Genomic DNA, 26,980 nt, shown 5'->3' with positions numbered 1-26,980 from the left:
TTTACAAGCACCGACTGGCTACTGGTGAAGCTAATCTAAATAGTGGTGGTTTGCGGCAAACGTTAAGGAAAGCAGGTGGTTGCAGGTGTGTGAGCGATAGCAAACATGAGGCAAGCTGGTTTGTGTGAAGGAAGGTGAGTGAGCCCGCTGTGCTCTCTCAGACATACAGGTCCTGCCCCTGCTCTGCACACTGTAGCCAGCATCCAGTTTCCCATTAGGACACTCCCACACAGACTGTCCATTCCTAGACTGAGGGTCATTGGCAGTCTGGGGATGCAGCTCATGGGTAGAGCGCTTGCTTAGCATGTCTGAGTTCAATCAAGTCCCTGGTTCAATTCCCAGAACTGAGTAAAAGTCCTCACCCAGTCTAGTGTCCACCAGCATGACCACTCTTGTGGCCTGTCAGATCTCACAGGTTGTCACCTCTTGAACACATTATTTCTACCCCATGCTGCTCTCTCCATCCGGAGCATCAGAATATCTTTCCTCTTCTCTTCCCCAGTTAACCCCCACCAGTTCTTTCAAATGCCAACACAGTTGTTACTGAGGTCAGATGCTTTCCAACTCTGAGGACTCCGATCCTTCCCTTGAAGGTTGACCATCATTCCAGTTCAACTCCAGGGGTCTTACGTCTGTGTTTGAATCTGGATTGCCCAGACTTTGAGGGTCAAGGTGCCACAATCTCTTTCTCACCTGCCACCTACTAGTCCTGCGCTCAGGGCTTTGAGTCATTGGTTGATGGCTGAATAAATGATTTTTGGGAGTGAGAAGCCAGAGTGAGGCAAACTCAAGCATCCCTCTCACTTAGCACTCAATGCCTTGGGGCGAAAACCAGGGGGGTGGGGCTGCACTCCCGGGCCGGCAGAGGACCTGTCCTGTTCCTCAGCGCTGACAAGTGTTATGGACACGGATGTGTGTGTGTTGTCGTGTTTTAAGGAAATGAACGAGGACCATAGCACACCCAAGAAGGAGAAGCAGGAGCGCATATCGAAGCATAAAGAGAACCTGCAGCACACGCAGGCCGAGGAGGAAGCCCACCTGCTCACGCAACAGAGGCTGTACTACGACAGAAACTGCCGCTGCTTCAAGCGGAAAATAATGACCAAGCGCCACGAGGTGGAACAGCAGAACATTCGGGAGGTATTTGTCACACTGCGGCCTTCCAAGGGGCGGGGCGGGGCGGGGCGGGGCCTGCCTCCTCTGTCCCTGTGCCCTTAGCCACTAGCACAGCAACAGAGTCACACGCAAACCGTGTCAGAGAAGTAAGTTACCTCCAATAAGAGCCATTCGCAGCACGCGGATCAGCCTCAAATAGAAGGAAAGCCCTGTTGTAACGGAGGTGCACGCTTTCCCTACCATGCAGGGCAGAGCACAAGCTAGAGCAGGGAGGAAAACTTCCGCTTCCGGCATGCTTGTTAAACACTTAAGTGGCGGTGTGCTGCTCTGAGCGTCTTCACGGTTGCTCAGGCTCTGTCCGTCCATGGCAGACACCAGGGCCACCAAGCAGCACCTGGCAGACATAACTGACTAACGTCCATCTCCTGCCTGAGTGGCAGTGACAGACAGACAACTGATGTAAGCGCGGAGCTGAGAAGGGCTTAGAGGAGAAACCAAGGGCAGCCAGAGATCTGGGAGTGTGGAAGGCAGCCTGAGAATGAGGGGAGCTGGCCGTGGAGGCAGTGCAAGCCAGCTAAGGCTTCTGGGCAGGGAGTGACCTCACAAATGCTGGTCTGCTCTGAAGAGCTAAAGCATCAGTGTGAGAGACCAGGTTGCCTCAGTGAGGGGAAAAGGACAGGGAGGGCAGCAGGCAGTCTTCCTTGGTGAGTTCCAGCCCAGAGGAGTCCTTAGCACTGAAGGGGGACGTTATATCACAGGGGCATTCCTAAAGTCAGCTACTGCTAACTCTTACCAGTTTCCCATGGGGATTTCAAACAGAGGAGTCCAGAGTGACTTCCGCTCACAAAACTGAGGCAGGATCACGAGCTTGAGGCTAACCTGAGCTACACAGCAATCCCGTATCTCAAAAATAACGATGTTGGAGCTAGGGAGATAGCTCAGTCAGTGGAATGCCTGTCACACAGGAACCTGAGTTCAGATCCCAGAACTGACTCCAGGGTAAAACTCCAGGGGCACCAGTGTGATCTGTCATCCCTGCGATGGGGAGGTGGAGACAGGAGGATGCTTAGAGCTGGCCATCTGTCAGGCCTAATTAGGGAGCTCTAGGTTCAGAGAGACCCTGTCTGAAAATATGAAGTGGACAGAGACTGAGGAAGTTGACATGTAATGTCAGCCTCTGGCTTCTGCACACACACGCACACGCACACACACACACACACACACACACAGGCACACGCACACACACACACACACACAATCATAACAATAACATCACCATCTTCACCACCACCACCATCAACATCAATTATGAGAAGGGTGTGATAGCCCTTGCACAAAGAGATGGAGGATACAGAAGGTTTGTCCGTCTGTCAGGAAGGCATTAATAATCTAAGAAGACATGCCACCGAGGCACTGGTAAAGGTCCTGATGGTTCATAAAGCCCCAGTGTTTCCATTCAAGAGGGAAGCACCCACCTCAGGCACCATTGACAGAAGAGCAGTTGGGGCTAGTGTCTCAGAAAGCCTTTTTGGTTTGGTTTGGTTTGGTTTGGTTTGGTTTGGTTTGGTTTGGTTTGGTTTGGTTTGGTTTGGTTTTCTGAGGCAAGTTCTCACGTGGGCCAGCTGACCTGAACTGTCAATCTCCTGCCTCAGCTTCCTGTGTGTTGGGATCATGGTTATGCCCTGGTGGAGTTCAAATTAGAAGAAAGAGCAAAGCAAACTGAACACTGCTGACCACCAACCATTCTAGACCAGCCAGATTCTCTGTGTTTGTGTTTTGTAAGATCTGGGAAGGAGAAACTGATAACTGGCAGACATTTCAACAATCAGTAGACCAGAGAGAGAGGGAGAGGGAACGAGGAAGGAGCCTGGCTAGAAGCGATACAGGGTTGACTAGAATGTGGGTCCTTAGTGAGGTCCAAAGGTACCCCAAGGGGATGAAAATGGGCCCTAGGAAGGGAGGTGTCCAGATCCTGTGAAAGTGTGGGGCTTGCTGCTGGGCCTCAGATGACGGACAAGCAGTGGAGCTGCTCATGTCAGGGACATGAGGAGGCAGAGGAGACAAAAGCTAGTGAGGTTCACTCTGGGAAGGATAACAACAGAAGCCGAGTAGAGAGAAGAGGCAAGAAGCAAAGGAGACCAAGCACGGGAAGCCAGTGCAGACAACATGGCACACACTTCCAAAAGACAGCTAGGCCTTGACCCTGACTCCAGACAGAATACACAGAACCTGGGTGGACCGTCCATTCGGTACCGGTTGCCTACCATGCACAGAACCCTGGGCTCCACCTCCACATGAACAGGGTAGAGTGGTTCACACCTGCAATCCCAGCACTCGAGATGTCCGGGGCCGGCCTGAGTTGCAGGAAACCCTGACCTAAGAAATAAAAGAAACAAGAACAAGTCCTGGCAGCCAATGAGAGGGAGATGAGCAGAGAATCAAAATCACTTTCCGATTTGAGATGTGGGGACATTTAGGTCTAGTTAGAAACCGAAGCTCCAGGAGAAGTTTTGGTAAGACATTGACTCAGCACTGACTATTCTGGCTCTGTCAGAAACCAGAGATGAAATGAGAGAAGACCCACCCCATGGATAAAGACCCACCTCATGCCGTGCAAGCCCATGAGGACCCTAGGTCAGGTCCCCAGCGCCTGTGCAAAGCTGGACTGGGGAAGCACATGTCTAAAACCCAGTGTTTCCATGATTCATACAGCAAGAAGGAAGATAGAGACAGCAGAACTCTGACCACCACATACATGCGTGTCACAGGATACACACACACACACACACACACATATACACGCAACACATACACTCATACATACAACATACACAGCTCTCACATACACACACACACACACACACACACACACACACACTTTAAATAAAAATAGAAAGGCCCAGAGCTGGTTAGAAATAAGTTATTCTTTTCATCTGACAATTACTGTTATTCCAAGAGCATACATTTATGGAAATTTGTAGCCAAGGGGTCAGTTACAATCAATATCAGTTATAGAAAGTAACTGCTATACCATATGACTTAAAACAAAGCAAAAACCCCCCTAGTCATCAAGAGATGGCTCTGTGGTTAAGATCATTTACTTCTGCAATGGACCCAGGGTTCAATTCCCAGCACTCAATCAAGTGAGTGAGCTTGAGTGGCCACACGCCTGTCCTTAATGTGACATTCTCATTCCAGCAAAGGTGGCGTGGGAGAGTGCAGATGTCCCAGATGCCCCCAAACTGTTACTTACTGTGAAACATGCGGCACAGAGGCCTGTTCCCCACAGCTCCGCAGGATTCACCTACAGTCACAGAGCCTCAAGTGCTGCTCCTCACAGGAATGTGACCGTCACCAGCAACACGACAGAAAACGTCCTCGTATGCTTTAGTTTCTCCGTGTGTGACTCAGTGGTACACAGCCCCTCCTAGCATGTGTGAGGCCATTAGTTCCATCCCCAGCCCGGCAGAGAAGTCAGTCAGTAAGCCTTTCCACGCACACATATCGTCATAGATAGTTCTCAGATGTGGAACCTCTGGGTCAGAGTTTTAGGTAATACCACAGAGGGCCAGCAAAACAGCTCAGGGGTGAAGGAGCTTGCTGCTAAGCCTGACCGCAGGGTGGAGCACCCACAAAGGAACACCCATGAAGTAATAAAAATCTAAAAACAGGTGAGCAGATGGATGGATAGAGAGACAGACAGACACCACCAAGTCATCCTCCTAGGGCTTCTGTAATTCCGTCAGCGATTCAACCACAGTTTCCTTCATCCCTGTCTGAGCTCAAGGGACTCCTTTGTAGCTCACACAGCAGGGTCTGGCTGAGCCCTCTCAACCCCACCCAAGAACCAGAACTAAGATATTGATAAATATACAGCCCAACAGCAGCACCTCTGTGAAGTTTGAATTCCAAGCCATGTGTGGGTGGCACACACCTGTAGTCCCGGCGCTTAGAAGGCTGAGGCAGGAGAATCATGAGTTGGGAGGCCAGCCTGGGGGCAACATCAAGACCCTGTCTCAAATCACTTGAGAAGGGCTGGAGATTTAGCTTGGTGAGAGAGCCCCTCCGAGGCAGAGGAGGAGCTGGCTGTCTCCCCTCCCCCACCCCAGTGCTCTTCCCCTCCCCCCTCCCAGCCTCTTTCTCCTCCCCCTCTCTCTCCCCGTCTCCCTTCTCCAGCGCATGTGGAACTCCAGTGCGTTGGCAGGCAGGGTCACCAATGCCATCAATTCTGGGTTGGCTCATTTTGGTGACTTTATACAAGCCACAGACATCCATGTCTCTAACCTATAATGCGTCATCAGTGTCTAGAACAGACTGGAAAAATAGAATACAGAAACATACACTTCACTAGAACATCTTTTCACGGAAGTGTTGCAAACCTGAAAACCAGAGTTTCAGCTTCCATTCGACTTCACAGAAGTTGTGTGTGATCTGAGACCTTCAGTTTCCCAGTGCCTCACGGTTACATATGAAAGTTTGTACAGGGAGCCCTCAGGTTGGCAGAAGCAAGTGGATCTCTGACTTGGAGGCCAGCCTGATCTATATAGAGAGTTTCAGGACTGTCTCATAAATTCATGTCCTCTGTGAGGTTGGCATCTTCCAAGGATTTAGTTAGAACGAGCTGTATGAAACGACTGTTCTTTTCATTGAGAAGTGGGTATCTCGGGGCAGACCTGAAGTCCCCACTATCCAGAAGGATAAAGCTGAAGCAGGCAGATCACCAGAGTGCAGGAGTTAGAAACCAGCCTGGGCAGCACAACAAGACTCCCACAGAAAGTAAAAGAAACGTGAAAGCGCTTTGCATGTCCTGGTGCAGGCAAGGCACTGGACTCAGGATAGGATGGCTGTGAGAGACTTCCCCATGGCTGAGCTGTAGGCAGCCGGCCACCTTAGACCTCAGCAGCTCTGACACAGGAGTCATGATAAAGGGAGCAGCCTAGAACCTGTAACCCCAAACTGTGTCCTGGCGTCATACTTACACTTTCCAAATCACTTGTAAAAGCGAGGTCTAAGACATTCTGTGCCGTCTATCTGTTTCTGAGCATAGAAAAAACAGGATCGAACCTTCCAAAGCACCTCTGGGGGAGGGTCTGTCATTTCATCTTCACGAGCATTGTTTGTGCTGGGTAGCAGGGCCCTGCGTTTATGCCTAAGGAATCGTAAGTGTGCACTAGGGGCCCTGCTTGCCAAAGCCATGAGCATGAAGTCCCCGGAAGAACCAAACTGCTTCTCACCAGAGCAGTGCTCAGATGGCCACCAAGCCTTAGTACTGGTCAGCAGCCACTGGGAAGCTTGGTGTAAATAACTCAAAGCCCAGAGCACCCCAGTGCAGGTTTCCCTCAGCGCCCAGAATATCGAACGCAGGTGTTCCTCAGCACCCACTCTGCCAGGAAAAGAAATCTGAGACGCCATTGAAAGTGCTTGCTGTCTTTGGTTTTTAGCCCCTGAGCTTGAATTGGGCTCCTGCAGTTAGTGTAGTCAGCTCTGGGGCTCACAACACAGTGACCATGGAAGAGGGGCCTGCACACTCGGTTCTTTGTTCCATCACCTGCTCTGTGGGGAGGGCCACCCAGAGGCCACTCCCTGAGCTCGGAAGACGACATTTGGCGGTCCTTGTAAAGAGCAAAGGTAAGGCAATGGAGAGAAGCCGGAGAGACTCACTCCAGGAACTGACAGTTAACTGTTTACTCTGTGGCTACCCTGCCTTCTCCAGCTCCATCCCTTGTCACACACACGCACGCACACACATGCACACATGCACGCACACATGCACGCACACACGCACGCACACACACACGTGCACGATGTGTACAATGATGCTTGTTGAGTGAATGACTAAATGAGCACTCCGTGGCCGTGCCGGAAGCTATGGGTAAAGGCCCACCTAGTAAGATGCTCTTAACCACTGAGCCACGTCTCCAGCCCCAACTAAGTCTTCCCTCTCAGAGCTCAGGGAATGGCACTTCCCACAGAGCAGGTGATCAAACAAAGAACTTATAAGCACCTACTAAGACATCCCTGTGAATGGGACACCTCCTGTCTTCTCCTCCCCTCACAGATGCTGGGGGGTGGGGTGCATCCCAGCACTCTGCAGCCAAGTCCGACCCCAAGCTTTCCCCTACCCTGACCTTCCTCCGTCAGCAACACCGCTCCCTAAAGCCTTTCCCTAAACTCCACAGCGCACATCCTTTCTGGAGCAACCTCTTCCCAGTCCTGCATGCTCTCTTTTAAGTTTGTACAGAGCCTGTTTCCCTGTGTTGGTGAAGAGTGTCCTGCTTGCCTGTTAGCTGGAATTGATTTGGGCTGTCGTAGTCCAAACCAGGAGTGCCACTGTAGAAATACAGGACCAGGGCCTGTCAACAGCAACTGACAGCTGCCCGCACCCTTAATGCCAGCTCTCGGGAAGCAGAAGCAGGCAGATTTCTGTGGGTTTGAGGCCAGCCTGGTCTACAATGGCTCCAGGCCAGTCTAGGCTACCTACTGAGACTCTGCCTCAGGAAGGAAAAAAAAAAAAAACCTCAACAGTAGTTAACACAGAGAAGGGCTGACAAGCAGCCTAGACCTGGGTGCCACATACTTGCTGCATCCCTCTCCCTCTCTCTTTTCTTCTTTTTTTTTTAAGGTTTTTTGAGGCTTTTTAAAAAAATTTTTAAGCTTTTTCTCTTTTTTGCTTTAGGCTTGCTGAGCCCAAACGCAGCACTAGCGACTGCGACCCGGGGCAGAGAGCCTTTCCCTCTCTCTTACTACTCTCTCCTCTGTTCCTCTCCTCTCTCTCTCTCTCTCCCCCTCTCTCCCTCTGAAGTCTAGCTTTATCTAAGCCTCCTCCCCCATAGCAGCAGATGATCACCCTGTAGTTCCTCTGTGAGCTGCCACTCCGGCCACCACAGAGACACCTGGCCCTGAGTCTCAGCTCCAAATTCCCAGGAGAGAAAATAGATCTGCCCAGCTTAGGCCATCTGCCCACCTTGAATCCAGTCAGCTGTGAGACCAGCACCTGCTTCAACAAGCGTCCACCTTACGTCACCTGCAGAGTGTCCTCACGACCAGGGCAGCAGCCACAGCTTAGCAAACATTGGCACAAATGCAGGGCTCATAGATTAGATCTTAGCAACTTGTGCATTTAGGGAATATAGCCTCATGGGGGCTGGGGGTAAAGTCCAGTGGTCCAACAAGCCAAGGGCCCAAGGTTCAAGCCCCAGTTTGAAGAGATGAAAATAGCCTCAAGTCAGTGGGTAAAAATGTTTTATGTAACCTTTTGTTCTTTTTTTTTCTTTTAAGATTTATTCATTTATTATCTATAAGTATACTGTAGCTGTCTTCAGATACACCAGAAGAGGGCATCAGATCTCTTTACAGATGGTTGTGAGCCACCATGTGGTTGCTGGGAATTGAACTCAGGACCTCTGGAAGAGCAGTAGGGTGCTCTTAACTGCCGAGCCATCTCTCCAGCCCCTCTTTTGTTCTCCTGGTTTCCTTATTCTCCAAGAAAGGAAATGGGTGGGGGAGCACCAGTTGGGCATGAACAGAACTAACAAGAGGGCTGTGGATGTAGGTGAATGGTAGAGCAGTTGCCTGGCATGTGCTAGGCCCAGGGTTCAATCCCCAATGCCACAGGGAAAAAAAGAAAGGAAGAAAATAGAAAAGCACCGAGTGGGATGGGGATTTAGCTGAGTGGTAGAGTGCTAGCCTAGCAAGCTCAAGGCCCTGGGTTCGGTCCCCAGCTCCGAAAAAAAGAAAAAAGAAAGAAAAAAGAAAGAAAAGCACCAAGTGGTTAGATCTAGGGACGATCAGATGACTGGAGAGTGGTATCCTCCAGTCTCTCCCAGCATGCCCCAAGCTCTGCCTTTTAAAAATAGATAATTGGCCTACTTCTGTTAGGGATGAAAACAGGGTATTTCCCCAGAAATCTGAAGGCGATGCAGACATTCTAGGGCTTCAGTCCAGCTCTCAACACCGGTCACACGGCAGTCACCTAGAGAAGACTTTAAAATTGAAATTAGGGTTGGGGATTTAGCTCAGTGGTAGAGCGCTTGCCTAGGAAGCGCAAGGCCCTGGGTTCGGTCCCCAGCTCCGGAAAAAAAGAACCAAAAAAAAAAAAAAAATTGAAATTAGGGAGCCCATACAATTATCAGAATTTGAGAGTGTGCGTCCTTACCTGATCTTAACGGATAGCCGGATAGCCGGCACAGGCACCTCTAGCATAACCACACCTACAGTTCCTCTATGAGGCAGGAAAACCCAGGTGGGATTACTCCCAGTTCCCAGTTAGCGCAGTTGTGAGTGCTGGGAAGCTTTCACCTCGTGACCTCATCACAGGCAGAAGGGCTCCTGGGACTTCCCCTCCGATCTCACTGAGCTGTGCGGCAAACACTGAGGAGCGAAGTTAAGAGCCATCCTCCCCACGCCGTGTGTCCCTCCCTGTGCCCGCCGCTTATCTCTCTCCATCCGTCTTTTGCTCCTGGATGCAGGAACTAAATAAAAAGAGGACCCAGAAAGAAATGGAGCACGCCATGCTGATCCGGCATGATGAATCCACCCGAGAGCTCGAGTACAGACAGCTGCACACACTGCAGAAGCTCCGCATGGACCTGATCCGGTTACAGCACCAGACTGAGCTGGAGAACCAGCTGGAGTACAATAAGAGGCGGGAGCGGGAGCTGCACCGGAAGCACGTCATGGAGCTTCGGCAACAGCCGAAAAACTTAAAGGTGAGGGGGCCGCAACTCGCCAAACACCACACACGCAGCGTGCGTCCTCACACCGGTAGGAGGGGCCAAGTGTCCCAATATCAGACTCCAGGTGTGGAGTCCAGGGCTCCTAACGACTTTGAACCCGCTAAGCTACAGGGTTCTTCTTAGCCCTCCCTGTGTGTTGCCCACCTGAGCCATTGGTCACCCACCTGTTTAAAGACAGTGGGCGGGGGATGGAAATGGCTGCTCTTCCAGAGAACCTGGGTTTGATTCCCAGCACCCACATAAGGCTCACAACCATGTGTAACTCCAGTCCCAGACAATCTGATGCCCTCTTCTGGCCTTCAAGGGTACCAGGCACACATGTGGTGTGTAGACATACATGCAGGCAGAACAGCCATGTATAGAAAATAAAAACTAAAAAAAAAAAAAAAACCATTAAGCAAGCTGTGCAGAATTGTTCAAGCTCAGGAGATGCTTGAACAACCCTTTCACTGTCAGAAAACACAGATATTTGCATAACAATTTATAACAGTATCAACATTACGGTTACGAAGTAGCAGCGAAAATAATTTTATGACTGGGGGCCACCACAACATGAGGAACTGTATTAAAGGGTTGCAACATTAGGAAGGGTGAGAAACACTGTTCTAGAAGTTTAAAACAAAACAAGACAAAAAACAGCTGGGCTGGGTCTCACCCTGTGCGCATATAGGGTAGACAGGTGTGCTCAAGGCCAGCCTGGTCTACATAGTGAGTTTCATGCCAGCCAGAGGTGTCACCAAAAAAAAAAAAAGTGTCTCTACTATGCCCTCCACGGGCATCTACACAGCATTCCCTGAGTGGGCAAAGAACTGTCCATGGTCCTAGCCCCAGTAAGTGAGAAAACTGTAATGGAAACCACCATCTTCAAGGATGCTGCACCCACTACAGGGCCACCTTCAGAGTTAGTAGGATCCCGTGTAGCTCACAGGACATCTGCACAGGCCTGGGCATCGGACTGGCTCTCCAGGCTGCATGGGGCTGGGTGGGGCATAAATGGGGGGGTGCCTCAAGGGAGGCAAAGATCCAGTCACTCCCTGTTCAGTGTCTGGGGAGGGGTTGAAAGAGAGGCCTAGCTCTGCACTCTCCTCTGTCCATGTCTCAGGGAGACTCTGTAAGCCAGAGCAGTGAGAGACGGGATACAGCGTAGATGGCTGTGTGCACACATGCCCAGAGAAAGGGGAAGATGGCACACAGTAAGCACCATCAAAGCCTGTAGGAAAGCAGGGAGATAACTGCCAACCTTTTAGCAAGCTGCATGATATTCTACAGTCTGCTTAAAAGTCGTCGCTCCCTGTTAGAATGCATTTTTTCCCCTAAAGCCGTTTGTCAATTCGAAACCACTCAGTCCATTCCACGGAAAAGACAGAGAGCACTGGTAGAATTACCCGCAGCCTGCGTCATTCCTATCCCTTCTGGGCCGGGGGCTGTCATGTGCGAGTCCTGTGCTTGACTGTGGTAGAACCCAGGGACTTCGTGCACACTGACTCAGTTCTCTCTTTCTCTTTGTCACGCCCCCCCCCTTTTTTTTCCACCGGCTAGGCCATGGAAATGCAAATTAAAAAGCAGTTTCAGGACACTTGCAAAGTACAGACCAAACAGTACAAAGCACTCAAAAACCACCAGTTGGAAGTCACTCCAAAGAATGAGCACAAAGCAATCCTAAAGACACTGAAGGAGGAGCAGACGAGGAAGCTGGCCATCTTGGCCGAGCAGTATGAACAGAGTATAAACGAGATGATGGCCTCTCAAGCGGTAAGTGGGCGGGCTCGCTGCCGGCTGCGCAAGCGCGGGGAGTGCAAGAAAACCCAGGATCCAGCCTGTGCTCCCACGCACCTTCTGGGATATATTGGTTTAGGATGTATTGTTGGCTTCTTTGCCTGCCGGACGAACAGAGGAAGGTGACGACGCAGAGTCCAGCCAAGCCTGTGCGGAGCGGATACTCACTGGAACGCATCTCATAACCTGGAGCTGAAGGAGCAGTGCCAGTCCAGCGGGGGAGGGGAAGGGGAGGCACGCAGGGGCGGGGGAGGTGATGGGATGGACACCTTGTGTATGGGTGCACACGACTATTCATCAGAGGTTTACTGACCACCACCCAACCAATGTCAGGCATGGCCCTGCTGCCTCCCCATAGCCAAGTGAGGCGACAGAGACAGACAGGCAGACAGACAGACAGGCAGACAGACAGATTTGCTCAATAACTCTGGCCAAGCCTCCACACACAGTGCTGTGCTAGACCCAGAGACGGTGGAGCTAGACAGGGTCTGTCATGCTGTGTCAGGGAACCAGGTCAGTCAGATCACTGAGTGTTAGTAACCAAGCACACTAAGTACTTAGTTCTGGGGGTACCCAGGGCCTTGGAAGGACCAGGGGGAACAGAGAAGCTGGCCTGGGAACACCTAGAGACCTAAAAGGAAGCCATCAAGGTCCAGATGAGGGAGGAGAGAGTATATCCAGGGCTCAGAGCTGGAGGGTGAGCCCAGATTCCAAGGAGGAGGATTGGGCTGGGAGCCGTGGTGCATACCTGTGATCCCAGCACTCAGAAGACCGAGGCAGGGGGATTACGACAGCATGGGCTACTAGTGAGATCCAGTCTGGCAAAACTGGGAGTGGAGTCAGCAGACCATTTGAAGGAGGACCCCAGCACTGAACAGGAGGGAGGCACGAGAGAAGGGGAGGGAAGGGAAGAAGAAAGGGGGACTGGAAGCCCCACGCACCCCTCCTGTCTGATTCCCAGGCTAGCCTCTCCTGGTTCTCCACTGTGTCCTAGGCATCCCAGGACACCAAGGATGTTGGTAGATTAGGGAAGGGTCTGTCAAGTAAGTAAATGGTGTCATCGCACAGCCATGACCCTGGTGGCCAATGGTTTACTAATCAGAAGCATTAGTCCCACCTGACATTGTAGTCTGCAAAAATGCAGAGGCTCCAAAGGGTCTGAGCACAGATGACCAGCTAAGCAGCTGCTGCAGCTGGGAGGAACATGGGGTGGGGGCCAGCGCCCCCAGCAGGAGGCGAGTTGGTGTTCCATAATGACGTGTAGTTGCCATGGGTCCTGGCTTCCGACACATCCCAAGAGGGAGGTGGGAGGCAGGCACATGGCCCTGGTGAGAGTGGGCATGATTTGAGGGCCACTTAGTAGGGACGGCAGAAAGAACCTGGAAGTTGACAGGAGACTGGGAGAGTTGAGGAAAGAGGGTGACACCCAACACAGTCATGTGGCCATGGCCTCTGAGCCCTGTAGGTGTCCGTGTAGAGAGGTGCAGATACTGAAATCTGCATGTCAGTAGGGTAGGGACACCAGGATTATAGATGGAAGGTCCTATATCACTGTCTTGTTGGGGTGGCTGTAACTTAAGTGTGAGTGAAATCTACCAGGGACAGGAGGTGGGGTTTGAGAAGAGGGCTGGGGACAGGCTCTAGGAGCCATCCATGTCTGAAGGCTAAGTGGACGAAGATCAAAGAGGATGAGTACCCAACGATGGGGAGGGAGCAGAGAGCAGGTCACAGATGCCAGGCAACAGTTCCCACGGGAGGGTTCAAATGTGCAGGAACATGAGAGCAGCAAGCTTGGTGACCTCCTCTCTTTGGGCAGTGGCTTCAGCCAGTGTTGTACATTGCTGGGACTAGATGTCCTTACCCATCAAAGGACTGGGTCTGCAGCCCAGTGCATAGTACACTTGCCTAGCATGCATGAGGCATGGGTTTGGCCCCCCACACTACATAAACCGGCATGGTGGCACCCACCTATGGTCCCAGGGCCTGAGAGGCAGAGCATGAGGAAGTTCAAGGTCGTCCCCAGCCACATGATGAGTTCAAGGCCAGCCTGGGCTACAGGAGACTCTGTGTCAACACTGGTGCTCGTAAAACAAGAAGAAACTGCATGTGGGACTCTATTTCCCACTCTCATCAGCAGAGGCAGACAGACAGACACTTAGCAACTGAACAGAGGTGTAGTGAGCAGAGGGGGCAGTTAAAGGAGGCTTCTGCGAATAGAAGCTGACTTAGATGTGCTCTTGAGCTGAGTATGGCTGCTACTGCATTCATTTTTTTCCCTTTATTCACCCATCCATCCATCTATCCACCCACCCACCTACCCACCCATCCACCCACCCATCCACCCATCCACCCACCCGTCCATCCACCCACCCATCCACCCATCCACCCACCCGTCCATCCACCCACCCATCCATCCATCCATCCACCCACCCACCCACTCATCCACACATCCACCCATCCATCCACCCGTCCATCTATCCATTCATCCACCCACCTACCCATCCATCCACCTACCCACCCACCCACCTACCCACCCACCCACCTACCCATCCACCCACCCACCCATCCACCTATCCATCCACCCACCCATCCATCCACCCATCCATCTATCCATCCATCCACCCACCTACTCATCCATCCACCCACCCATCCACCTACCTACCCATCCATCCATCTTGCAGATGTCTGAGTGTCTGCAGTGTGCCTCAGGCATGCCAGGATACCTTGATAAATAAGATCTCCCCTCCTTTCCCAACCTGGTCCTCCTGGGATAAGGGACACAACATCAAGGGGCTGCTGCACAAGAGATGGAGCAGGGACAGGAGGCAGCCATGGATCCAGAAGGGCTAGCCTGGTCTGGAGTACAAGAGCAGCTAAGGAGCCTCTGGAGCGGGCCTGGGGAAACAGCCGCCTGTCTGAAGACCTGCAGGCATAGGTTCTGTCTGGAGTGTGGAGAGCTAGGAGATCTCGTCTGGGAATAAGACAGGAGGGCTGCACAGGGGCCAGGTCACAGTCAGCTCCACAGGCGTTAGCCTCCCTCGGCACAGCACAGTCACTAACGCATAGGGGACCTGGCAGCATGCTGCTGTTTGGGGACCATCCCTCTAAGACATGTGAAGAATGAGAGAGCGCTGTGGTGGTGCTGGTTTGCTGGGCCACAAGGGGACGGTGGCTGCGCTAAAGATGCCCTGCTGGGATAAAGGGAGGCACAGCCATGTCTGAGAGACAGGCAAGAGGTCCAGGGAGCCTGCTAGGTGATAGGGCCAAGGTGATGGGGAAGGATCCAAGCAAGTCTCTGGGTTGGGCTTAATGGTAGATGCTGTGACAGTAACCGTGTATTAAAAAGGCAGTGGGACAGACTGGGGAAGTGGAAGCAGGAAGGGTGAGTTCGCCATGCTGAGCTCCTGGATCCGGGGGACAGTCCATGGTAAAGCTGTCTCACAGGGTGTCGCTGGGAAAGAAGCAAGGTGGGGACAGAAACATGGGATGGGTAGGCAGTATCTTGGAAGTCAAGGCTACAGCCAAGGAATAATAAGAAAGGAGGTGATTCTTGGTGGCAAGCCACGCTGGGAGGTAAGGTCCCATCAGGACACCTCATCGAGGCGACCAGAGACCTGAGTGTGGGGTCAGATCAGAGTTAGTGGGCGGCTTACTCAAGGTGATGGAGACAGTACCCGCACGGATTCCTGTCTTGGTTTTTGGTTTTTGAGACACAGTCACTTATAGCCCAGACTGCCATGGAACTCACTGTGTGGCCAAGAATGACTTTGAATTTCTAATCCTCCTGTCTCCTCACCTCCCAAGCACTGGGATACAGGTGTTCATTACCGCACCATTCATTCAGGGCTGAGATGGGACCAGGGCTTCATGCATGTCCCATAAGCACTGCACACCCAGCCACACCCCAGCCTCACTCCCGCCCCCTGATTGTAATCATGACCCCTGTGGCGTTGCCCCGCTCTGCAACAAGGGTCTGGTGAGCGTGCTGTGTGATGGCAGACACAGGGTTGAGAAGTGTGGGCCGAGAGGAGAACAGGCACAGGCTAAGGAGTGTGGGCCGAAAGGAGAGCAGCCCTCTCCTCTGGGACATGAAGGAGGTGAGTCTGAGTCTGGCTGTCCCAGCTGCCCATTACTGGCCTCGGGCCATGAGTCTGGTGTAACCCTTTAAGTTCCTGCTGTGAATCCCTTGGGTTACCTGTGCAAACTGTAGGCTCACTGAAGGAAGGCCGTGCAGATGAGCTACTGCTCAGCAAGAACTGGCCCTTAAGAGATTTTCCGTAAGGGGACAGATCATCAGTCTAAGAAGCTGTGTGGACTGCAAGGTGTCTGTCAGAAATGATGGGGAAGGGTGCGGGCACATGGGCCACATTTGGGGCTATAGTACTCCACATCACTAGAGTACTAGAGCACTAGAGTACTAGAGTACTAGAGTACTAGAGTACTAGAGTACTAGAGTCAGATTTGAACTTACTGTGAGGAGGTTGTGAGCTGAATTACACTGCACACTCCCCCTTGCATCCTCTTCTTCTGGTTAAGCCACTGTAGAACACAAGTGTAATATTCACCCACATTGTTACACACCTTAGAGTGCATTTGTATGTGTCGCTGTGTGTGAGAAAAACTCCAAAATCTGGAACTCCTATGGCTTCTAGTACCTGGATATGTGTAGTCAGAGCACAAGTCGAAGTTTGAGCATAGCTGGACACCAGTAACAAAAGAAGCTGCAGGCTGGGACGGCAGAGGGCTTCTCTAGCATGCAGGAAGTCCTCAGTTATTGCTAGAATCCCTGCATGGTGGGTGGTGCACACCTGTGATCCCTGCATGGTGGTGCACACCTGTGGTCCCTGCATGGAGATGCACACCTGTAATCCCTGCATGGTGGTGCACACCTGTAATCCCTGCATGGTGGTGCACACCTGTAATCCCAGCATAGAGATGCACACCTGTGATCCCTGCATGGTGGTGCACACCTGTGATCCCTGCATGGTGGTGCACACCTGTGGTCCCTGCATGGAGATGCACACCTGTAATCCCTGCATGGTGGTGCACACCTGTCCTTGGGAAGTAGATACAGAAGGACCAGGAATTCAGAGTCATCCTTGGCTGCATTGCAGCTTCAGCTCCAGTGTGGCCTGCATGTGACTCTGTCCCAGAGGAAGCTGGATACACTTCAAGGGGCTGAATGCTCATCTGCTCACCCAGGACTCATGACAGCTAATGCCTGAGAGAGAGAGGCTGGGCTGTTACTTTGCTTTCCTGGTAAGCAGTCTCTCAGATCAGGAGAAAACCCATAGCAGTCCTCACTGGGAGCCACAGGACATTTCAAGGTCATCTGAGAGCCATCCAGCTGCAGACTGTGTGTGCACAGCCGCCTGCTTGTGTCCCCTGGTGGAAAAATGAGAAGACCTGTCCTCTCTAGTGAATCCTAACATAGAGTGTGTCCTATGCAGGGACTCAGGAAACACACCTTTCCCCTGACTCCATGGCATGTTTCCCACAGGACTAAAGATGACACTCTACAAGTAGCCTTGACATTCCAAAGTCACTTCTGCTACAGGACGCATCGTCAGTTGCTGAAGGCCCATGTCAGCTGAAGCTGATACTGGAGAATGGCCTGGCAGAGAAGGGGGCAGCCACACTGATTCAGGGCCTCTGACCTCAGTGATCCCAGCCAAACACAAGACTAGGATAGAGGGGCTAACCTGTGCTCTGGTATGGTCTGACACGGAGCATGTTTGGGTTCTGGTCTTCACGTTGCGACAGTGGCCTTGGCCCATGTCCACACATGACCTGGGTATCTTGGTAGGAAATGTAAAGCTCGGGTGCACTGCCCAGGAAGCAAAGGACGTGGGCCAGGCTGCATCTATTACCTAGATCCCAGGCAACATGCATCCCTGAGGTTATCAGCTGCTCTCAAGGGGTGACATTTTGAAACCCTGGGGTTCTAGAAAGATGCCACCTGTAGCCATGGCCATGGCCAACATGAAGTGTTTTGACATGAACAGGCCATGTCATGGCCTGGTTGTCACAGGGTATGATTGTTGGATTCCCTTCTGTAGCACTAAGCATGTCTAAATGGTGTCACGATCTATAGTTAAAGGTATTGAGATATGGACACAGTCTTGTCAAAACAAAAACAGTGTAACATCTGCTGTTTATTAGATACTGTGTTACATGTGGAGTCTTAGGCCTGGGATCCTATGTGGACTGTTTCTTTTAAAACTCACACCAATCTTAATGGGAATTATTGTTTTCTTGGGAGAAGGAAGGAAGGAGACCAAAGGAGGCTGAATAATTAGCAAAATGCCAGCCTGGAGTAGCAAAACCTACCTTCAGGCTCACCAGGTCACCTCCAGAATGCACAGGCTTAGCTACCAGGGTGGGCAGCCTTCCCAGGATCCCTGGCCCAGCAGTGACAGAAATGTGTTCTTAGGATCCTGTGCCGACCAGGCAGACTCCACTGGCTCTATTCCAAATTGCAGTGCCTGTCTTCCTTCTGTCCTACCTAAGTCCCAGCAAGAAGACCGTTCCTAGTCACCCCCAGAGTAGTGCGTGTGGACTGCCTTATACACAGTGTGTGTCTTCTGTACCCGCAGTTACGGCTAGACGAGGCGCAAGAGGCAGAATGCCAGGCCTTGAGACTACAGCTCCAGCAGGAGATGGAGCTGCTCAACGCCTACCAGAGCAAAATCAAGATGCAAACGGAGGCCCAGCACGAGCGCGAGCTGCAGAAGCTAGAGCAGAGGGTGTCCCTGCGCAGAGCGCATCTTGAGCAGAAGGTAGGAAATTTCTGCAAGCCACACAGTAGGGCCAGGGTGTGGGAGGCGCACAGTTTGGAATGGAGCCCTCCCTAGTGACCAGGGGGTCAGACTGTCAACTTACCTCTGGTATCCAAGAGAGGCAGGCATTGTCCCCAGACCTGGGACACTCCGGAAGGTTCTGCTTAGAAAGCCTGCCATCTTAGCCAGTGGAATGTCACTTACAAAAGAATTACGGGATGGCTGCCCAGAAGCCTAAAAATTCAAATTTTTTCAGCAAAAGAAATTACCAATAGAGCTTTTTTTTTTTTTTTTTCGGAGCTGGGGACCAAACCCAGGGCCTTGCACTTGCTAGGCAAGAGCTCTTCCACTGAGCTAAATCCCCAACCCCCCCCCAGTAGAGCTTTTTAAAAAAGATTTACTTATTTATTATATATGAGTACACTGTCGCTGTCTTCAGACACACCAGAAGAGGGCATCAGATCCCATTACAGATGGTTGTGAGCCACCATGTGGTTGCTGGGAATTGAGCTCAGGACCTTTGGAAGAGCAGTCAGTGCTCTTAACTGCTGAGCCATCTCTCCAGCCCACCAATAGGGCTTTTTAACAAAGCAATAAAATGAGGTTCTAGAGAGATGGCTCAGAGGTTAAGAGCACTTGCTGCTCTTCCAGAGGTCCAGGGTTCAGTTCCCTACACCCACACTAGGCAGCTCACAACCACCTGTAACTCCAGCTCCAGGGTCCTGGGCGCCCTCCTCTGGCCGCCACAGACACTGCACTCATATGCACATAACTAAGCACAGACGTAAGAAGTCTCCTTACGACAAGAGTGAACACGAAGTCGGGCTGACAGCACAGCCTGCGGCAAGTGTGGCCCCAGCCGCGTTATGCCTTGCTCCGTCCGCTCTTCTAGGAAGCCCCGTGCGGAAGGGACCTGTGTCATGGACCAGCTGGGGCTGAGGAGATGGCCCAGCGTGCAGGGCACTTGCTGTGCAAACACGAAGTGCTATCCCCAAACACTCACATTAAACGATTTTAAGAGCCAGTCGTAGTGGTGCACACAGGACCCCAGCACGGGGAGGCAGAGATAGATGGCTCCCTGGGGCTCACTGGCCGGCCAGCCTAGCCTGCTTAGCTAGTAAGAGGTCCTGGTGCAACAAACAAGGTAGGTGGTGTCCAAGGAACGACACCGCAGCCGTCATACACGCATTTGCATACACACAAAGCATCTTGGGCTGGGATGGCTCAGCAGGTGAAGGCTTGAGGACCTTGTTTAGACCTCTAGTCCCCACGTGAGACCTAGAGAAGAACTGGACATGACTGGGACAGCACACCACACAACCCTGAGCGCGGGAAGGAAGGCGGAGACAGGAGGATCCCGGGGACTCCCTGGATAGCCAGTCTAGCCGAAACCCAAGATCCAGGTTCAGGAACACCCTCTCTCAGAACACAAGGTGAAGACTGGCTGGGGACAGCATGTGGCCCGCGGGGCTCCATGCACTCGCATACAGGTGCACGTGCACACAGGTGCGGCATCTCTCATTGGGGACCTCTCTCTGCATAGCCTGTTAGCCTCACTTTCTCTCCCAGAGCAGCTCAGCAGCCCACTGTCCCTGCCACTGAGCTGGAATCACCGACCTGAAGATGCTGGAGGCTCACTGTCCTCAAGCTCCCTGGGCCCCTCCTCACTCATCTCCCGGTGGGGTAGGACACTGACTTAGATCATCGCAGGCTCAGATAGCATGGCTGCCCCCACCCCCAACGCCCACACGCACACCCTCTTCTCCTAGCAAGTCTGAGACGCTTTATTACTGGGCTCCCCTCTCTCAGTCTAGGCTGTTCCCCACTGCTGTGTGGTATGTGGGCGGGGTCGCTCATGCTGTGGGGCAGGCGTTGGCATTGAGACCTACTTGTCTGCTTGGGCAGATTGAAGAGGAGCTGGCCGCCCTGCAGAAGGAACGCAGTGAGAGGATCAAGACTCTCCTGGAAAGACAAGAGCGAGAGACCGAGACTTTTGACATGGAGAGCCTCAGAATGGGGTTTGGGAATTTGGTGACATTAGATTTTCCTAAGGAGGACTATAGATGAGATTAAATTTTTTTGCCATTTACAAAAAAAAAATGAAAAAAGAAAACAAAAAAATTCAGACCCTGCGAAACTACATTCCCCATCTTAACGGGCGCTGCTCTCACTTCACACTGTCTCCCTCTCTTCCTCTCTTCTCTCTCTCTCTCTCTCTCTCTCTCTCTCTCTCTCTCTCTCTCTCCCCTCCCTCCCTCCCTCCCTCCCCAACCTTCCCTCTCCTCTTTCCCCCCTCTCTCTCCTCTCTCTTCTCTCCCTCTCCCTGTCTCCCTCTCTCCCTCTTCTCTCTCCCCCTCTCCCTTCCCCCTCTCCTCTCTCCCTCCCTCTTCTCTCCCTCCCCCTTCTCTCCTTCCCTTCCTCCTCTCCCTCTCTCTCTCTCACTTCCCCTCTCTCCTCCCTCTCTCTTCCCCCTCTCTCCCTCTCTCTCCCTCCTCTACCCCCTCTCTTCCTCCCTCTCTTCCCCCCTCTCTCCCTCTTTCTTTCTCTCTCCCCCTCTCTCTCCCCCTCTCTCTCTCTTCCTCTCTTTCTCTCTCTCTCCCCCTCCCCCCTACCCTTTCTCTCTTCCCTCCCCCTCTCTCTCCCTGACACCGTGTTGCACTAGTGCCTGTTGATTCTTACTCCATCAGGGGCCCTTTCCTCCCCCCGTGTCAACTTTCAGTGCTGGCCGAGACCCGGCCGCCCCTGCCGTCCACCACCTGCATCGCGGTGCTGATGCGGTTCGGATGTTCTGCTGAAAACCTCGGAGGTGGTTTTAGGGTCTGTCAACCAACAAACGGCGATGGAACACAGATGGATGTTGCTTTGAGCAATCCCTCGTTGTCACCAACCAGTGAAAGTAAAGCAAAAAAAACCGAAAACAAGCAAATACCTAAAGAAACCTAAATAACAAACACATGGCAAGGGGGAGAGAGACACAATCCGCAGCCTTACACCTTAACCAGCTGCTGCATAACTTTATTTTATTTTATTTTTTTGGTATTTATTCATCAGGAATTAAAAAAACAAAGTTTTATTAAAGATTGAAAATTTGATACATTTTACAGGAACTAATTGTGATGTACATATGAAGTGGTAACATTATTACTATTTTGGGGCCGGGGTGGGTGGGTGGGGTGAAGAGATCTCGTGGTTTTTAAGAACCTGCCGGCAAGAGTTTGCCTTGCCGTCAGCCTGGTCTACTGTATCCCAGCATCCTCTGCTGTTGCAGACGGTGCGAGTACACTTAAGGAGCTCACAGAATCCCAGTAGCACAAAATTGGGCTTTGGCAAATCATGTATTTTGTGTATAGAGGGAATCTAAGGAGAGGAATTGCTTATTTTCATATTGTATTTTAACTGTTTCTCTGATCAAAATTTTTTTACTTCCTCCTCCTGTTCCTCCCCGCCCCCACGCCCACCTCCCGCTTCAGTCTCTGGAGTTCAATGTCTTCTCTGTCCAATCATCTGTTTATTTCTCCTTCCCCTACCCACGCTCCCTATCTGTGGTCATAAATACTGCATTATTCATCCTTTCAAACTGTGTATTTTCTTACAATAAAAAATGATGAAGAGAAAAAGGCTTCACTCCTTTTGCATGCACTTAAAAAAAAAACTTAAAAAAGAAAACATTTTTCAGGTTCCGAGGAAGAGCATGATTAACTGTCAGGGCTTTTAATTATATTTGTAAATAAAAGTGTTCGTCACATCGCCTGGCTGTGTTCTTGTAGCAGGATTTCCCTTCCAGGTGCCTCTGGGGATGACTCTGAGGGCTGGGCCCTCCTGGAGCCGTGCTCCAGGGCCTCGGCTGCTGCTCCTCCCAGAAGGATGCCGAGGCAAAGCCGAATCTTCCAGTTTCTGGACCGAGATGGAGGAGCGCTGTCTGACATGCTCAGAGAGGCCGGCCCAGCCTGGGTGCCCCTAGCGGTAGAAGCAGGAGCCGCACACACTGTGCAGAGCCAGCCGGGATCAGGCAAGAGGACTGGATCCCCCAGGAAGAAAGCAAGCCATGGAGGAAGCTTGAGAGCTCTCCCATTGGAAACTGCCCCCTTTGCCCAGCCTCCATCCCCTCCAGATACAGTAAAAATTGCACTTCCGGGATATGGTTTAGGGGTCAGGTCAATCTCACACCTAGCTCTGCAAGTCGGGCATATTGAAAAAATTGGATCTTGCTTTCCTGTCATTATTGCCTCTTTTTTTTCTTTTCTTTTTCTCTTTTCTACTCTGGGTTTGTTTTGTTTTCCTAGAACTCACAATGTAGACCAGGCTAGCCTCTGACTCACAGAGATCCTTCTGCCTCTACCCCACTTCCCTGAAGGGCTGTGGTTAAAGGCATGTTACACCCAGCCTTGTTTTGTGTTTTCCTACTGACAAGAGCTGGGCTGCTTAGACCTGCTTAGCCAGGCTGAGCTCACATCCAGTTCTCTGTTCTGCAGTGCTAGAGACTAAACCCAGCCTCCTGTGCTAAGTAAGCACTCTACCAGAGTCAGCCCCAGCCCCATCACTGCTGTTTGAATGCGGACCTGAGGACCACTCTTGGATCCTGTGGGAGGGTGAGTTACCAAATACAAATGTAACCTGTCAGCCTCATTGTGACAGACTAAATCCTGCTGGTATACAATTACAAATAGTTAATACTGTGGATAAACTCCTCCACAGAACCTATGTAACAGACCCCCAGCCTCCCAGGGCACTGAGCCCTTTAGTGTCTTTGGTCACCACGATGAAAGTAATGCTGGAGGGGCCAGGCATGGTGGCGTAAGCCTTTAATCCCAGAGCTAGGGAGGCAGAGGCAGGCACATCTCTGAGTTTGAAGCCAGCCTGGTCTATACAGAGTGAGTTCCAGGACAGTCAGAGCTACACAGAGAAACCCCATCCCAAAGGGGATGGGCTGGGTTGGTGATGGACACAGCTTGGATGGCAGTGCACTGAGGTCTAGGTCCCCAGCGTGTGGTCGTGTGAGGAGTTCACTGGAACCTTTGTGAAGTAGGACCTAGTGGAAGGAAGTTTGGTCTTTGTGGGTGTAGTCGTAGGATCTTAAGATTCTTCTCTCTGCCTCCTGGCTGCCACAGACAAACAGACCTTTGTCACACAGTCCCACTATGATGCTGCCACAGACACAGAGCCGCAGGGTCAGGACAAAGGAACCTTTCCTCTTCTTCCTTTGATGGACCCAGGTTTTTGTCATGGTAAAGACAAGCAAATCTAATCATTTCTTGGAAAAAAAATTGCATGTGCCACAGGCTTCTTCCCGTGTCATGGGGTATCTTCTCCTGCTGTGGACCTCAGTTTCTCATTGTTGTTAGGCTGTTTGGTTTCTGGTAGTTAGGGGGTGGGGGGATCTCTACCACTGAGCCACACCTCCACCCAGCACATTCATAGTTCTTGACTTGATGGATGTTAACTCCAGCACCAGAGGATACAGTGCCCTCTGTTGGCCTCTACAGGCACTGCACTTACCTGTGCACATCGACACAGACACACACACGCGTAGACATGTTTCAAAATAATCTTTTCAAAAACCGGAAGTATGGATTTTACCAGATTTTTACAGGCTTTTACAGTGTTTGGGTATGTCAGTCAGGTGACAGGGTACTGACGGACAATACAGAGAGCTGAGTTCCATTCTCAGCACCACATAAACCTGGTCCTGTGCTACACAGCTGTAACCCCAGCACCTGAGAGGTGGGGCTGGGGGCTCAACCGGAGTCTGAGTCCGAGGCAGGCTTGGGAGACATTAACACCCTGTCAAAGAAGAAAGAATAGGAACAACAAAAGAAAAGAAAGAACTACAGACAGAAAGACAGACCTAAAAGTGTGCACATCTTTAAATGGCAGTGGAAATACGGCCCATAGAGCCATGAGAATTTCACCTAGCCCACCCAGACAGTAGGTCATCAGAGCGTTGGCAGAGAAAGTTTCCGAAAAGTGACAGTGTGCATGAAGGGCCAGGTCTCCAAGTTGCCTGGCAGGTTCAAGGAACCAGGAGGCAGCCTGGCAACACAGGAGCTGAATGTGAGCAGAGGGGCTTATGGCAGTCACATTACAGGAGACTTCCAGGCCCTGTGGATCTGTAAGTCACTCAGGGATTTCCAGTCAACTCCGAGGCTGCCTGACTGCACCGATGTCAAGACAGGCTTTGAAGGTATGCCGACGGTTGGGTTTAAACACCGACGAGGTATTAGCCCCGGGGAGAGAACTCTGCAAAGGGAACCAGAAGAGGGAGCAGCCTTTGGGATGTGAATAAATAATTATTAGCTAATTTAAATATATACATATTAGCCCTGCATTTGAGATGTGGTCTCCCTTTCTTGGAGGTGAAGTCAGGAATTCCGGAGAGTTTGACATAGCACACACTCCCTTATAGGTTTACGGTGACATGCACATCCCAGAATTCCAACCTTAGAAACACTGGCCTGTGAGCCAACTGTGACCCAGCAATCCTGGAGCTTGCTGTGCAGACCTGGTAACCTGGAATTGATATCTGAACAAGTACGAGAGGATCAACTCCACCAAGTCATCCACTGACCACGCGTGCTGTGGTGAATACCCACATAATAGTCCACACACACACACACACACACACCGCGAAGAACAGGGTAAAATTTTAAGTGAACAGTGGACTGTGAGCCCGGGGCTGTACTGTGAGACCCCTGTTGTCGTGGCTAATATTGTTACAGGATCCAGTCTCAAACCATAGAAGACTCGAGTTTCTGGGCATGTCTATGTGTGTTAGGTTGAGGTGGGAAGACCTGCATCATGCCATGGGCTGGGGTCCTGGACTAAACAAAAAGGAGGAAGTGAGCTGGGGTTGGCATTCACAATTTGCTTCTGACTGGATACCTCTGGAGATGCTGCCATGCCTTCTCCGCCATGATGGGCTACATCCTGAAACTGGGAGCCCCAATAGCTCCTCCCTACCTCCCTCTAGTCCATTCAATCAGTATTTGTCAGTAATGTTCTTGTGCTAATTCCAGGCCCTTAGCTTACGCTCTCAGGGAGGCTGTAAAGGGGTGGGGGGTGGGGGTGTACGGTCCTGACTTTTGCACTTTGTTGTTCTTTGTCTGTCAGATCCCATTCAACCATTTGGCTTTTTCATTTTCTTTTGATTTGGGTTTTTTGAGATAGGGTTTCTCTGTGTAACCTTGTCTGTCCCAAGCTTGCTCTGTAGATCAGGCTGGCCTCAAACTCAGAGATTCATCTGCCTCTGCCTCCCAGATGCTGGGATTACAGGTGCCACTGCCACCTGACTTGCTTTTTTTAAATTTATTTATTTACTTATTTATTTATTTAAAAGCTTTATTAATGAGTTCACTATAGCTATCTTCAGAGCCACCCATGTGGTTGCTGAGATTTGAACTCAGGACCTCTGGAAGAACAGTCAGTGCTCTTAACCGCTAAGCCATCTCTCTAGCCCACCCATTCATTACATTATTTTGTGTATTGTATGCAGTCTCACACATGGGGATCAGAGGACAACTTTGGAGACTCAGTTCTTCCCCTCCACCATGTGGGTCCCTGACCCCTACTCAGGAAGGTAGGTGGCAGGCAGATCTGGTGGCAGGGACTTGACTTGCTCAGCTATCTTGCCCCACCCCCACTCCCATCAACTGCACCTGTTTAGATGAGGAGGCAGAGTGGGCCGTAGATCCAACATCTTGCAATCAGTGAGAGGAAAATCACATGAAAATAAGAAATGAGCACATGATTTTAAATGTGTGTAAATAAATACCAAATATGTGTAAATTCATTGTTTGATGTTCAGTGAAAGTGACTTGAGTGTGGAGAGGAGACTCACAGCCCACCGACTTGTCTGCCTGGAGGGCAGCTTGCACGTCACAACTGAAGAGAGGCACTCCTGTGGACACGACTGTCGCAGTACAAGGAACTCCCCCAGAAAACTAACTTGTCACCGTATGCGTGCATGCAGGGTGTTTGCTGAAGCACTATTCATAACAGCAAAGAAATGGAGGAAGAGAAATCAGTATGTGAACACCTGTAAGCCGAAAGAGCATTGGTTGGATGTGAGCGACAGCCCCTTCACTGGAGACTACACAGAGCAGGGTTGGAAGTGCAGTGCCCAGGGTCAGTGAGGTGCCCAGGGGACGGAGGTGCAGCAGCCAAACCTGACCATGAGTTTGACCCCCAGGGCCCACGGGTGGAAGCAAAGAATCTCCTCCCACAAACTGCACTCTCGTATGTGCTGTAGCATACGTGTATTCATGTGCACGTCTATGTACATCTGCACTAGTTACATACATAACAGAGGGGTAATTTTTTTCCTTTTAAAAGAAGGCCCAGTGGTTAAGAGCATGCACTGCTCTGCAGAGGACCTGAGTTCAGCCACCCACACCAACCACCCGCAACTCCAGCTCAAAACCTCACATCCTCCCGCCCTTTCCAGGATTCCACGGGCACCTCCTCGTGCGCACGCACACGCACGCACACACACACACACACACACGCACACACACACTCTTTTTGGTTTTTCAAGACAGGATGTCTCTGTGACAAGCCTTGGCTGTCCTGGACTCGTTC

At 51.4% G+C, this 26,980-nt stretch overlaps 1 protein-coding gene across 1 annotated transcript in view; it reads left to right on the top strand.

The window, feature by feature from the left end:
• Window positions 1-22,153, top strand: part of Taok3 (TAO kinase 3) — a 161,260-nt gene extending 139,107 nt beyond the window's left edge. Inside the window, 5 exon segments of the mRNA NM_001024254.2 lie at window positions 937-1,140; window positions 9,585-9,824; window positions 11,391-11,603; window positions 18,224-18,406; window positions 20,312-22,153. Coding sequence (NP_001019425.1) covers window positions 937-1,140; window positions 9,585-9,824; window positions 11,391-11,603; window positions 18,224-18,406; window positions 20,312-20,473 — 1,002 coding nt within the window. The 3' untranslated portion in view covers window positions 20,474-22,153.
• Window positions 22,154-26,980: the final 4,827 nt, after the last annotated feature.

This window comes from Rattus norvegicus, chromosome 12, assembly GCF_036323735.1.
Source record: "Rattus norvegicus strain BN/NHsdMcwi chromosome 12, GRCr8, whole genome shotgun sequence".
Taxonomy (NCBI): Eukaryota; Metazoa; Chordata; class Mammalia; order Rodentia; family Muridae; genus Rattus; species Rattus norvegicus.
Note: the sequence above shows the minus strand (reverse complement) of the source record. Positions and strands in the feature narration are given on the sequence as shown.